General features: G+C 38.4%; 1 protein-coding gene across 1 annotated transcript in view; it reads left to right on the forward strand.

Moving 5' to 3' along the window:
• Positions 1–13,282, forward strand: part of LOC110160690 (alpha-1,6-mannosylglycoprotein 6-beta-N-acetylglucosaminyltransferase B-like) — a 212,782-nt gene that overhangs the window by 70,173 nt on the left and 129,327 nt on the right. Inside the window, exon 9 of the mRNA XM_020925372.2 lies at positions 10,467–10,636. Within this exon, the coding sequence (XP_020781031.2) occupies positions 10,467–10,636 (170 nt within the window). The remainder of the gene's footprint in view (positions 1–10,466; positions 10,637–13,282) is intronic.

Here is a 13,282-nt window from a genome sequence, read left to right on the forward strand (position 1 = left end):
TCTAGCTCTTCCGGGGGGACGCCAAGGTGTTCCCAGGTGAGCCAAGAGACATAGTCCCTCCAGCGTGTCCTGAGTCTTGCCCGGGGCCTCCTCCTGGTGGGACATGCCCAGAACACCTCCTGAAGGAAGCGTCCAGGAGGCATTCGGAACAGATGCCCGAGCCACCTCAGCTGGCTCCTCTCAGCTTGAAGGAGCAGCTGCTCTACTCCGAGCTCCTCCCGTGTGACTGAGCTCCTCACCCTATCTCTAAGGGAGCGCCCAGACACTCTGCGGAGGAAACTCATTTCAACCTCTTGTATCTGCAATCTTGTCCTTTTGGTCATTACCCAGAGCTCATGACCAGAGGTGAGGGGAGGAACGTAGATTGATGGTAAATCGAGAGCTTGGCCTTTCGGCTCAGCTCCCTCTTCACCACAACGGTCCGATACAGCGACCGCATTACTGCCGACTCTGCACCGATCCGCCTCCAATCTCACACTCCATCCTCCCCTCACTTGTGAACAAAACCCCGAGACACTTGAGCTCTACGTTGATGATCTCTACAGAACAAAAATTATAAGGTAGCTGTTAACTTGAAAACTGCCACTACATAACATCACAAAGTGGAAAAGAGCATTTTAAGTGGTGTAGACAGACTAATAATAAAGGATTACTCAAACATGTGTGAATGAAACAAACACAACTCCAGATATGTTTTTGATGGGGTAATAAAACGATTACATGGCTTAAAGCTCAGTTTTGTGTAACATAGGACCTTCAAGTGTAATTTATTGAAGAAGCAATTTGCACGACAGTTAACATAAATGCTGACGATCACGCAGCAGACATTTCTTAAATCAACGGAGCTGGACGTTAGATAGATATTTTCACACTGGCCAATTTAACAAACATGTAGTCAACAAGCATTTGACTGCGCTGTCTACAAATGATACAATTTCTGTTTTGATTTGGCCTCATTAAAATCAGTACCAGATTTTGTGAACAACTGTTGTAAACAAATCACTAGTTTTCCTGGAATGGTCTTTACCGGTATTGTACATCTTTCTACATTAAAGCGGGGGAACTATGCAAAATCAACTTTTTGGAGCTTTCTCCCATCTTATAATGTGCTAAAGTGGTTTTATATTATTCATGTTTGAGTAATCTAGTAATCTCCCCCGACCACAGTTAGCAGTTCAATCCACGCCTTTTGTACAAGGTTCAGCACACAACCCTTTGCACCCATTTTCATACATACAAATACAAAACTAGGATATAAAACAACACACTACAACTTCACAAACCTGAATTCGCTGGACACTCGCTGATTGTGTTGTGAGGTGGGGACTTATAAGACGTGACTTGGACACTTGAGTCACTATTTTTAGGACTTGAGGCTTGACTTGATAACATGGACTAAGACTTGGGACTCGACTTGGACTTGAAGGTCAGTGACTTTGGACTCGGCTCGGACTTGAGGCCTGCGACTTGAGAAGACTTGACGCTTCTCCTAAAAACTAGATGTTTTTAGGAAATACTTTTCTCTTTACAGTTGATAAATGTGGTACTGAATTTTACAGGAACTAACTGGAACATGTCCCTCCCACTTCTATGTTTGTTACTATGGCAACAGTAACTGAATTTTTCTGAGATGGTGTCCTCAAATGTACTACAGTAATATACAGAACAATACAGTAATATACAGTATAATACAGTACAACAGAGGGAACTGCATAGAACATGATCCTTTATTTTCCTTTATTCTGACCGTGATGATTCACACTAAGATCTTGTCAAGGCAAAAAGGGAAAAAAAGCATTTCTACAGCTGTTATATAAATACTCATATATAAATATACCATGACTTTTTAAGAACAATTTAGTTTAAAATTTATATAGATTGCAAAAATCTAAGCTACACTTGTAAAACAACGACTTGGTCTCACCTCTGCTCAGAGCATCAAAAACGAAACTGACACTAATTAGCAGATGTGGGACCATGTTTTGCAAGTCTCAAGTCTTTGACCTCAAGTCTGAGTCAAGTCCCAAGTCAAATGCAAGCAAGTCCAAGTCGAGTCTCGAGTCACTGGCCCATAAGTCCAAGTCAAGTCCAAGTCATCTGCTTTGAGTTTCAAGTCATTTCAAGTCATTAAATATATCCTAGATTTTTGCAGCACATAAGAGTTGTAGAAATACACATTTTTCCTTTTAAATATCTTGATAAGAGTGTGAATTATTACAGTCAAAACGGAAAGAATTAAAATTTAAAAGTGCTTAATAACAGTTCATTTGTCAATTAGTCTAAGCATCAAGTCTTCTCAAGTCACAGGGCTCAAGTCCGAGTCAAGTCCCAAATCACTGACCTTCAAGTCCAAGTCGAGTCCCAAGTCTGTCTATTTTATCAAGTCAAGTCTCAAGTCTTAAAAATAGTGACTCAAGTCTAACTCGAGTCCAAGCCATGACCTGCAAGTCCACAACTCTGCTAATTAGACATGTTAATACTTTGTTTTTAGTGAATTAACGTAACATGTTGATCTAAATACATTATGTATTAGCAATTAATACCCCATAGAAGTGTCATACCCACTCTTTAATATTTTAGTTGTAAAGGTAATATATTATGCAAAATTGACTCTTGTGAACTGTAAGCCATATTAGAATGTTGTTACCTCATCAAAAACATACCTGAAGTTGTGTTTTCTTTCATTCACACGTTTGAGTAACCCTTTGTATTATTAGTCTGTCTACGTCTCCAAAACTCTAAATGCTCTGTTCCACCTTGTGATGTCATAAAGCAGTAGTTTTCAAGCTAATAGCTAACTTTTAACTTTTGTTCAGTAAAAACTCCCAATTCCAGTGCTAAAAATATCTAAATGATTCTAGTGAAACTGTATGGAGTTTAAAAACACAGGCCCCGTCCACAAGTCGTTTTCGTTGCGGATGCAGTGTTCGTCCACACTAACCCGATTGAAAACGGCTCCAGAGACGGAATGATCTGGTCCCGCCAGCTCCCACGAATTCATCCGAGTACAGATCTGATCCAGCACTGTGTGGACGCCTGAAAACGCTGATACGCTGATATACTGATGTAGGTCTGTGCACCGCGAAGTAATTCACCACCAAAACGCTAAGAAGTTAGAATATATGTCCATTCATATATACGGTCTGTGTGTACGACCTGCAGGCGTATAATCTCTGAAAAGTTTCACATGAACCATCTCCAATGCGAGAGAAACACAGAACAGACTCACCATCAGCAGAACACCCCTCTGTCACAGAAAGAACACATATAATCCACCGAGTCGTGTCCTTTAGTCCGACAGAAGCTGAACCGCATCAGCGACACAATAAGCTGTTTTTTGAGCGCTTAATTTATGCAAATTAGCCATGCGGTTTTAAGTTTTAAGTTTAGTTTCTGTAAAACGTAAACAAATATGCTCAAAGCTGTGTGGATAGGACGTGTCTGGACGCAGATCATTTCCGATACGGTGATACGCGGATTAGTTTCAGTGTAAACGTAGAGCACTTCCTGTATTACCACATGACATCACAAGGTGGAGTGTTTTCTGTATGAGAGAAGAACTCGGGTTTGTGTGATAAACATGTGTGAATGAAACAAAATACAATATGGGCCTTTTAAAAATGAAATACACATCCTTGTGTATTCCAAAGTATTTCAAAACCCCCGAAGAGCACATTATGACAGAGCCTTGAACTCCTCCTGGCATAAATGTACTAAACCAGTTCTTCTTTCTCATAACCTCTCCGCTCTTTGAACATGTCTGTAGTATTCTTACTTAGTCCGCGGGGTGCCAGGCGTTCTCGTATCACTTTGTACTTTCTAGAATTTTTGGCTCAATCACTAGTGCAAAAAATAACCCGGTTTTGAATTGCACACTGCACGCTCTAACTTGGAAACGCTGCTACTTCTTTGTCCTTAAGAGCCCCGCGTACGATTTCGGAACTGTCGTAGGAGCAGAAGAGATGGAGCTATTGTAAATGTCACTCAAAAAAGCTGTGGTTCAGAAAATTCCATTGAAACTTAAAAAGCTCTGGGAACAGGAGCTGGATTTGCCTGTTGCTGTGTGAGAATTATGATGCTTTAGTCAAAAAAACGAACTGAGTCTAGTGTTGATGTGTTTTGGGATTTACATCATCTGTTTTTTAAAGGTCCTATATTAAGAGGGGTGTAACAATAACCGAAAAATCATGATATTGTATCGTCAAAGGTCGCTCAATAATATCATGGGCTGTCACAATGTATCGAATCACAAGTTTCTTTGCTTAAATGCATGGTTTTATTGAAGTAACATCTAATAAACATAGAGAACTACATATCCCATGATTAATTTCAGTGCAGACGACATGAAGAAATATGTTTTTTTTTACTTTAATTCTTGCGATTATGACAGTATTGATTTGCACCAAAATCTTGTCAAGGTATTTTAAAAGCAATAAGTATCCTATCTACAATTCTACTATCTTCTCCAAAATATTATAACGTGAGATGCATATCGTGATAATATCGTACTGTAAGATTTGGATATTGTTACATCCCTATAGATTACACTAAATCTCCTGTGCGCTTTAAGCCATGTTAGAATGTTTCTTCCTCAAAATGCTCTGTTCCACCTTGTGATGTCATGTAAAGATAGCTCTCTACCTTTTATCTTTAACTCAGTGGAGATTGGCAATTCCAGAGATGAAATCTTCCAAATGGTTCTAGTGAAGGTGTATGGAGTTTAAAAACACAGTGGAGCACTTCCTGTATTACCACATGACATCACAAGGTGGTACAGAGTGCTTTGTATGTATTTATTATTATTTATTTGATTGGGACAGTGCGTGTTAATGCACAGAGGGCTCATTTCCATCCGTTGTCCCCAAAGTGCTGGGGTAACATAGCCAGGTTGGCGCCACCTAGTGTCTCTGCTCAATTTCATTTCTCTCCAGCGACTAGGTCAGGAATCAGAATACGCTAGAGGGTTTGTAAGAACCCCAAACGTTGTAGAACGCGCACTGGCCAATCAGTGAAGAGCTGTGAAGTCATGACGTCAAACTCAAGCGTCTGTCTGGGTCCTTTTGTGGAACAGCACAACAGTAAACTAAGCGGTTGAGATGAATGTAGACGAAGACAGACATTCTGTGTTGGCAACGATTCCCAAGATCGAGGATTTAAAGCTGGAACAAAGAGAATGGTGAATTTGATCAAGGGGAAAGACGTTATTGTGCTTCTTCCTACGGGATTTGGTGCATTACATACATCACAACCAAACAGCAGTGATTGGTTAAATAAAAAAGTCCCCGCCTACCATCGAGCGAACGAATCCTAATGTTGCGAGGTCAGACGGTTTCCACAAAGTGAAATCTGCTGATGAATCAGGCTAGTGGTAACAGGGTCCAAACCAAAAAATATTGCACACTTCATTCATTGCACAGTTCCCATCATTGCATTGTCCAAAATATTGCACAGTCTAGTAATTGCACAATCCCTGTTACTTGCAGTCAATTTGGCCACACATTCAAGACTTATTTTGCCCCTACATGCAAATATGTCTCCATAGAGGATCAATTTAAATCACAATGCAACTATACATGAGTACATGTTTTTCACTGAGCTTTGAGTTTGTTTGTTTGTTTGTTTTTTTTCGTTTTTTTGATTTGAGAGAAGAACTCAGCCTGAATATGCATGATTTGTGTGTTAAACATGTGTAAATGAAACAAAACACAACTCCCTGTATGTTTTTGTTGAGGAAACAATATAATGACATAGATGAGAAAAAAGTAAAAAGTGTAATATGGGCTCTTTAGCATAACGCCGCATTATGTAACTTTCCCATAATATTTGTTCTTTAAAACACAGATTGGATCTCTTGTGTAATACAAGTGATCCAATTGTGTTATGCAACTGTTGTTTATCCTTCAAATAATTACTGAACATCTTCCTATGAATAAAGTTCAAACATTATGAGATGTCATAATCAGTGTGTAAATACTCCTAGTACATCTAATAAACTTTAATAAATCAGGGTTGGAATTTGATATCACAAATCCTTCTATATGATTCACCAAAATCTTGTTAAGTACAAGATCGTAAAGTGTTTTTTTAAAGACTGATCCTCATATCCCTACCTGAGAAAAATGCGTTCTGATATAACGGCCTTTGAAGTTACAATGTCCCATATACTGTAACTCAGTGGCTGCAGGTAAAATTCAATATTAAAACATCTTTCAGTGCAGAGTGGACAGTTTTGTTGTCTCCACATGAAAGCGTGTATGCTTTCATGTGGAAGCATAAAAAGACCAAAGTGACCAAAAAACTAAAAAAAATAAATGTTGTTTTGCCTGTAAGCAACCCTTAAACATGTTAATATTTCGTTTTCAGCTGATATAGCATTTTTGAAACAGTAAGATAGAGCACTAATGACAGACTCTCAAGCTTGTCGCTTTTTGGCTTCAGTCTCCTTTTTCTTGGTCAACTTGGTCAACATTCACATGAATCACATAGAACCAGAGAGTAGTTTTTTATTAATTTTTTTTTGGGGGGGGGGTATGGGGGATCCGCCCATACAAACTGGGGAACAGGGGTCCAAACCCAGACTCCTGAACCAACGGGAAGCAGCTCAGGTCCAGGTCAGACTCAGATTAGCTGCAGCGGGGAGTGGTGTTAGGTGACTTGGCCTGAGAAGCGCTTTCCCCCGGGGAAGAACCAAATGCTCGAAGGTCGGACTGTTCAGAACAAAATATAACCAACCAAATGGGACGCTTCTGTCTGGACGTTTTGCACCACCTCAGTACCAGCTGCAGTCCTCGAGCACAGAGGACAGTAGCAACCCGCCCGGACCTGTAGTCCATAGTACATTCTCACTTTCGCCATGTGCAGAGGATGGCACAGAACGGAATCCGGATTTAAGTTTAATTCTGAATAAATTTAATTCTGAATAATCATTAGGAAACTGAATCATTTTTTTATTCCGAATTAAAACATTTTTAATCGCAGTTCTCATTTCCCCCTGTTTACCATTGCCGGAGACTGTGACCTTTTTTTCTCTGAGGATTTTGCACGTCTGTAATGAAAATGTTATATGTTAGCAGTTGTCGTATTTTTCTAACTATAACTCGCACTTTTTTTCATGGTTTGGGTGTTTCCTGCGACTTATTCTCCAGTGCGACTTATATATTAAAATGTTCAGACTGACAGCTGCGAGAGGGCGCTCTAGGCTTGTGTATCAGTTTTCTGCCCATATCTCCTGCAAAAAAAGCCACTGTCCTGCAGCAAGTAGTGAAATATGCAGCAGAAAACAGTAATCGAGCAACAGAAGGAAAGTTTGGAGTGAGCGAGAAACTTGTGAGGTACAAGCAGAAAGCGAGGATGGAGAACACAGCTTCACGGCAACTGGGAGGGTGCTCCATGCAACTTTCCTGGAAGTCACTGAATGATAAAGCATGGACTTCAGTGAAAATCGAAGATGCAACGGAGTTGCTCAGAAGTGGCACCAAGGATTATGGATTCAGTGGATTTAGTGATTTAGAGTGAGATCTAGAGTTTGGTAAACTTATGTTCTGTTGTTTATGCTATAGTTATCTGAATAATTGTTAATATGTTACGTAAACATATTAACGCCTATTCAGCCTGTTGTTCTCTGTTCTATTATTATTACTATAACTTGCCTTTCAAGATAAAATGTCGGTTCCTGGTCCCTGATTTTATAAAATAAATTTCCCCCAAAAGGAGCGACTTATAGTGTGGGTGAAACTTATATATGTTTTTTTCTTCTTCATTATGCATTTTTTGGCTGCTGCAACTTATACTCTGGAGTGATTTATGATCCGAAAAATACAGTAATAGCCAATAGAAGTTTAATACCTCACTTTAAATACATGAAAAAAAATCAGGTACAGCCACTTTAATTATATGAGCACTGAAATGTGCCTCTGGTCGCTGAGATATTTTGATAGACAGGAAGTATGTTTTCACCCCTGGCGGATTCAATAAAAGTCCAAACTGAATCAAAGAGATGCCTGGCAGGGGTCCATGGTCAGCGAGGAGACCTATCTTTGAAGTTTGGGAGCCAGGAGAAATAGAATGCAAAAATAAACGCCGCCATCTGTTCAAATAACGTTAATTTCATTAGAGGTTTAACAGCATACAAATGAGTCTGGCCGTAAGCAGTTAAAAAGCTGCTGTGGTGTACCCTTATGCATATCAATTATTCCTTCAGCTGAGTTGAGTTCCAGTTTTTGTTTTTAGTTTGTGATTGTGTTTCATTGGAACTAGATCCTTGCTGTGCGGATTTTCATTTAAAGTTTTGTTCTTTGTCTTTGAGGCTTGCAAAACATGAGGCTGGTTTAATCAAAGCGAATATTCAAACGCTCCTAGAAAACACCAAATCATTTTTTTTTACAGAGTGGAGCAGTTTAAAAACAGACCATTTTATTATCACATAACGCTGTCACTTAATGGCCCAATTGGAGTTAAAATTTTTATTAAAAACGATGATTAATTGGTTTGTTTGTACTGCGGTATATGAAAATTCTCTTCAATTTTTTGTCTAATTGGAAAAAGTAATTTTTCATAATCATTTTTCTGATCTGTGTTATGATGTTGTTTTCTCATCACAAATATACCTGGATTTGTTTTGTTTCATTCATGTTTAACACACAAATCTTGCTTATTTAGGATCAATTCTTCTCTCAAACAAAACACACTTTGTTCCACGTTGTGATGTCATGTGATAATACAAGAAGTGCTCCACTGTGTTTTTAAACTGCATACACCATCACTAGAATCATTTGGATAACTAATCTGTGTATCATTCGTTCATTCGTTTTTCGAAATAAAACCAAAAATAAGAACAGGAAAAAGTAACTGTTTTGTTCATTATGTCTCTCCAAAACTAAAATGAAAAAATGGATAATGATAATTTTTTTTTTTTTTAGTTTTTGATTTTGTGTTTAATTGAAAAATGAAAAAAAAAACAACAACCAGATAACGGCCGTTTCCAAAACTTAAACTGCGATGCCGGACTTTTGCACCCCATACGAACTAAACCAGGACTGAACCAGGACTAAACCAACTGGTCCTGGTCTCAGTCCCGGTCTGAATCACGGCCTGGTTCTGGTCTGGTCCCGGTTTCAGTCCTGGTTTCAGTCTTGGTTTGGTCAGACCTGGTTTAGTCTTGGTTCAGTCCGGCATCGCAGTTTAAGTCACGTAAACGGCCGTTATCTGTTTTTTTCCATTATTCATTTAAACACAAAATCGAAAACTGAAAAAACTAATCGTTATCCAGTTTTTTCATTTTGGTTTTGGAGACAAATAATGAAGAAAAATTGTTGTTTTTTCATTTTCTTATGTTTGGTTTTATATTGAAAAATGAATGAACGCATGATACACGGATTCTAGAATGGCCACTCTCTGCTGAACTAAAGGTAAAAGGTAAAAGGTAGCTGAAAACTTGAAAACTACAGCTTCATGACATCACAATGTGGAACAGAGTATTTTGAGCTTTGGAGAAGTACACTGCCGAGTCGTGCAGGATTACTCAAACATGTGTGAATGAAACAACTCCACAATTCAAGGTATGCTTTTAAGAAATTAAGAACATTCGAACATGACAAAAAGCTCACATGAGTCAGTTTTGTGTAATATCGGACCTTAAAAAATAATTTGCAAACATGTCCCAATAGACTACGCTTTTTCTTTTTTTCAAAGTCCTTACACCTTCACTAGAATCATCTGGATAATTTCAGTCCTGGGCTCGCCAAAAGTTAAAAGGTAGCTGAAAACTTGAAAACTCCTACTTCAAGACAGAGAGACAATATTTTGAGCTTTGGAGATGTAGACATGTTAATAATAAAGGATTACTCAAACATTTGTGAAACAAAACACAACTCCAGGTATGTTTTTGAGAAGGTAAGAACCAGACAGAACTGGTTTAGCTGGAACTATAAGAGGTGAGCTGTTTGTCAATTCTCATGGTTTTGTTGAAAATCAAACTCCTTAACAGGACCATGAACTCTCATAATGGTCACAGGCTCCTGAAAATGTGATGTTTAAATCCATTTTTTCTTGAGTTTTCAGACAATCCTAAAACTTTTTTGACAGTATTTGCAAATATGTACATTGTGTTCCCACTGTACCTGCTTAACATTCCATCATAAACATACAGGCAGAGCACCCCCAGCGAGATGTCACTGCAAAGTATCTTCAGTGTCCCACAGTATGGCATAGATCTTCATACAGTGAGGTATAAAGGGAAGTTTTAAAGGGCCCATATTACTCTATTTTCTGATGTGTGTTATAATGTTTTGGAGATGTAGACAGACTAATAATAATAAAGGGTTACTCAAACATGTGTGAATGAAATGAAACACAATTCCAGGTCTGTTTTTGATGAGATAACAACATTATAACATGACTTAAAGCTCACCAGGGTTTGGGATAATATAGGAGTTTTAATGATTCTTTTTTTTCTTGATGTTCTTCAGATCCTGGTGCACGTGGGCTTTCTGACAGAGGAGTCGGGGGACGTTTTCAGCCCCAAGGTGCTCAAAGGGGGTCCTCTGGGTGAGATGGTGCAATGGGCAGACATCCTGGCCACTCTGCACGTGCTTGGGCACGACATCAAGATCTCTGTGTCCCTCAAAGAAATGCAGGAGTAAGTCCAGTTTCTTCTTTTGTCTTTTTATAAAAAGTGTCCAAAAGGTTGCATTCATGACATTGTGGAGTTTAGAAAGTGTTGGGTTAGACTGCTCATTTCAACTAATTTCAATAATTCTATAAAAGTATAAGTACAAGTAAAAAAATTTGTATAGACATGTAGTACCGTAGTTTTTGGACTATAAGTTGCTCCACAGTATAAGTTGCATCAGCCAAAAAATGTGTTACGAAGAAGAACAAAACATATATATGTTCCACTTTTTNGACTTGTAGGTAGTCTGATCCTAATGTAATAAATGCTTTTATTTTTGTTTGTTTCATTTTGATGTAGCCTAAATCAAAGCTGTACTATCAAAAAGTCCAAATTTGCCTTCTGTGCATAGGAATGTACACGCTAGCTAGCTTTAGTGCAACAGCATAATATCTTCGCCTGAGCAGCTAGCACGTTTACCCGAAAAAGCCGCCTTCTGCCGCGAGGTGATTGATAGTGACAGTTTTAATCCAGTGTGGATCCCTCGCAGACTAACGCTAACCCCACATTTAGTCGCGCGCCAAGCTAACCACCACCTGTATCCGGCTCCGCTCCTGCCCGTGACTCCTACTCTCTCCATCACTGTCACGCCTCCCTCAAACGCTGCTTTCATTCCTCCATACACTGCTCAAAACATCCTTGACATTATTAGCCTGTGTACATACTTGTATTCCAGAAATAGCCTATGTCGCTAACAGGAGGTCTTGCAAGGTGGGCTAGCACGTGCTACTGTTACCGTATCCGTACCAAGTGTTTAATGTTCCATTCTATTGTGCTTGGGACTCTGGAAAAACTGACGTCCACCTCGACCTCCACCTGGAATGGAACGGCCAATAAAATCGGGATTATGAAACACTAACTCTGAGTCGGTTGGATTTACGTCACAGCAAAAATGGCGGCACACATAATAAACGGGGAGAATTGTCTTTTTGTCATTTTGATATGTTCAGTTGTGTATGTGTAGAAGAAGTGTCTTCTGAAAACTTTGTGGTGACATTTACACTTTCTTTCAAATCATTCGACAGTAGACAGTTTTTTTAAGAACATGTAATAGTCTAACAGCCATAATAGACTTTTTTTTTTTTTTTCACAGCGGCCCGAAGTGCCGCGATGGAGGGTAAATGTAAGTCCACAAAGGACATATTCTGTCCATGAAGAATTTATTCACAATTATCAAGGTAAAAAAGACAAAAACTTAAAGGCTAACAATGACTAGCATTAGTGAACTACTCCTGAGCAAAACTGATCTTATAGTAACATTAGAGTTATGTTTACTCTACATTCCCGCACTTTCGGTCGTTGTGAACAAAGTCTATTGAGTCACCAGCAGCTAAAGGTAGCTAACAGACTATTTATTAGCAGGAACTAGCTAATAAATATTCTTGGGCATCCAGATTTTCCCAACTGTTGTAATGGAACACATTTACAACTGATGTCAATAGAACTGACTTGGATTTATTGACTACGGACATTCAGTAGAATGCAGGGTAACAGCCTTAAGTGAATTAAAAAATATTTTTGCATGGAATTGTTATCAAAGGTGTGTAATATTCATTTACTCAAGTAATCAAGAAATACAAAGTTATAGTTACATGTAATCTAATTTTAAACATGATTTTAATCTATTTAAATTTAACAATAGGCTATATCTACTCAAGAGCATAGACTGTGTGTGTGTGTGTGTGTGTGTGTATATATATATATATATATATATATATATATACATATATATATATATATATATATATATATATATATATGTATGTATGTATGTATAAAAAAATGGGCCTGGCTAATTTTCTAGTGACCGTGCTCCAAATAGAAAGTGTTCATTTGGTCTAAAAATTTGTATATTAACCCACTCTACGTGGTCCTGGTGGTTTTATTTCACTATTTTATCCATAAATCAGTTCCTATTCCTAATATGGAACTGGCTCTAAATCTGCCCGTATAACTGCAAGCCTCGTGAGCTTCATTTGACTAGAGTCGAACGTTATGGGGGAGGTCACACAAACTTAAGTCCACTTCTTCATACAGTCTGTGCGTAAAAGTGAACTGTTTAAAAGAGGACATTAGCTACAGTCTGCGGCAAAACTGCTCATAGGCCTATATATATATCACCATAGCATCGCCCATTCGTAGCATACATTATTGTGAACAAATTGCATAAAGTTTTTGGATAATAAATAAGCTAAGCCAAGTTTTATTGCTTAAAGTTAAAAAACATGCATTTGTTTTGTGTCTGAAATGTTACGCAGTGTTGCTTTAAATGGACACATTATCAAAGGATGGAATGATTGTCAAGGCGGGAAGAGTACCCTAATATTATAGCCAACCACTTAGGCATACTTGAGGTTAGGGTTTAAAAAAATTTTTTTTCAAAAAATTATGATCTGTAAGCTAATTACTCAATTTGTGACATTTCCAAGTGTTAGCTCCAAGTATTATTAGCAACAGACATGTAGCTACCTAAATGAAGGGCAGTACTTGCTCATACACGTTACCGGATCCGCTCCAACAGTTTAGCAGTCAATACTTGAAGAACACTTGACTTAAACTTTGACAATTTCTCACATCAGAACAAACAGCGACGGTGAGGATGTTTATTTAAAA

Source organism: Boleophthalmus pectinirostris, unplaced genomic scaffold, assembly GCF_026225935.1.
Source record: "Boleophthalmus pectinirostris isolate CB_2022bp ecotype Guang Dong unplaced genomic scaffold, ASM2622593v1 HiC_scaffold_17, whole genome shotgun sequence".
In the NCBI taxonomy this organism is placed as follows: domain Eukaryota; kingdom Metazoa; phylum Chordata; class Actinopteri; order Gobiiformes; family Gobiidae; genus Boleophthalmus; species Boleophthalmus pectinirostris.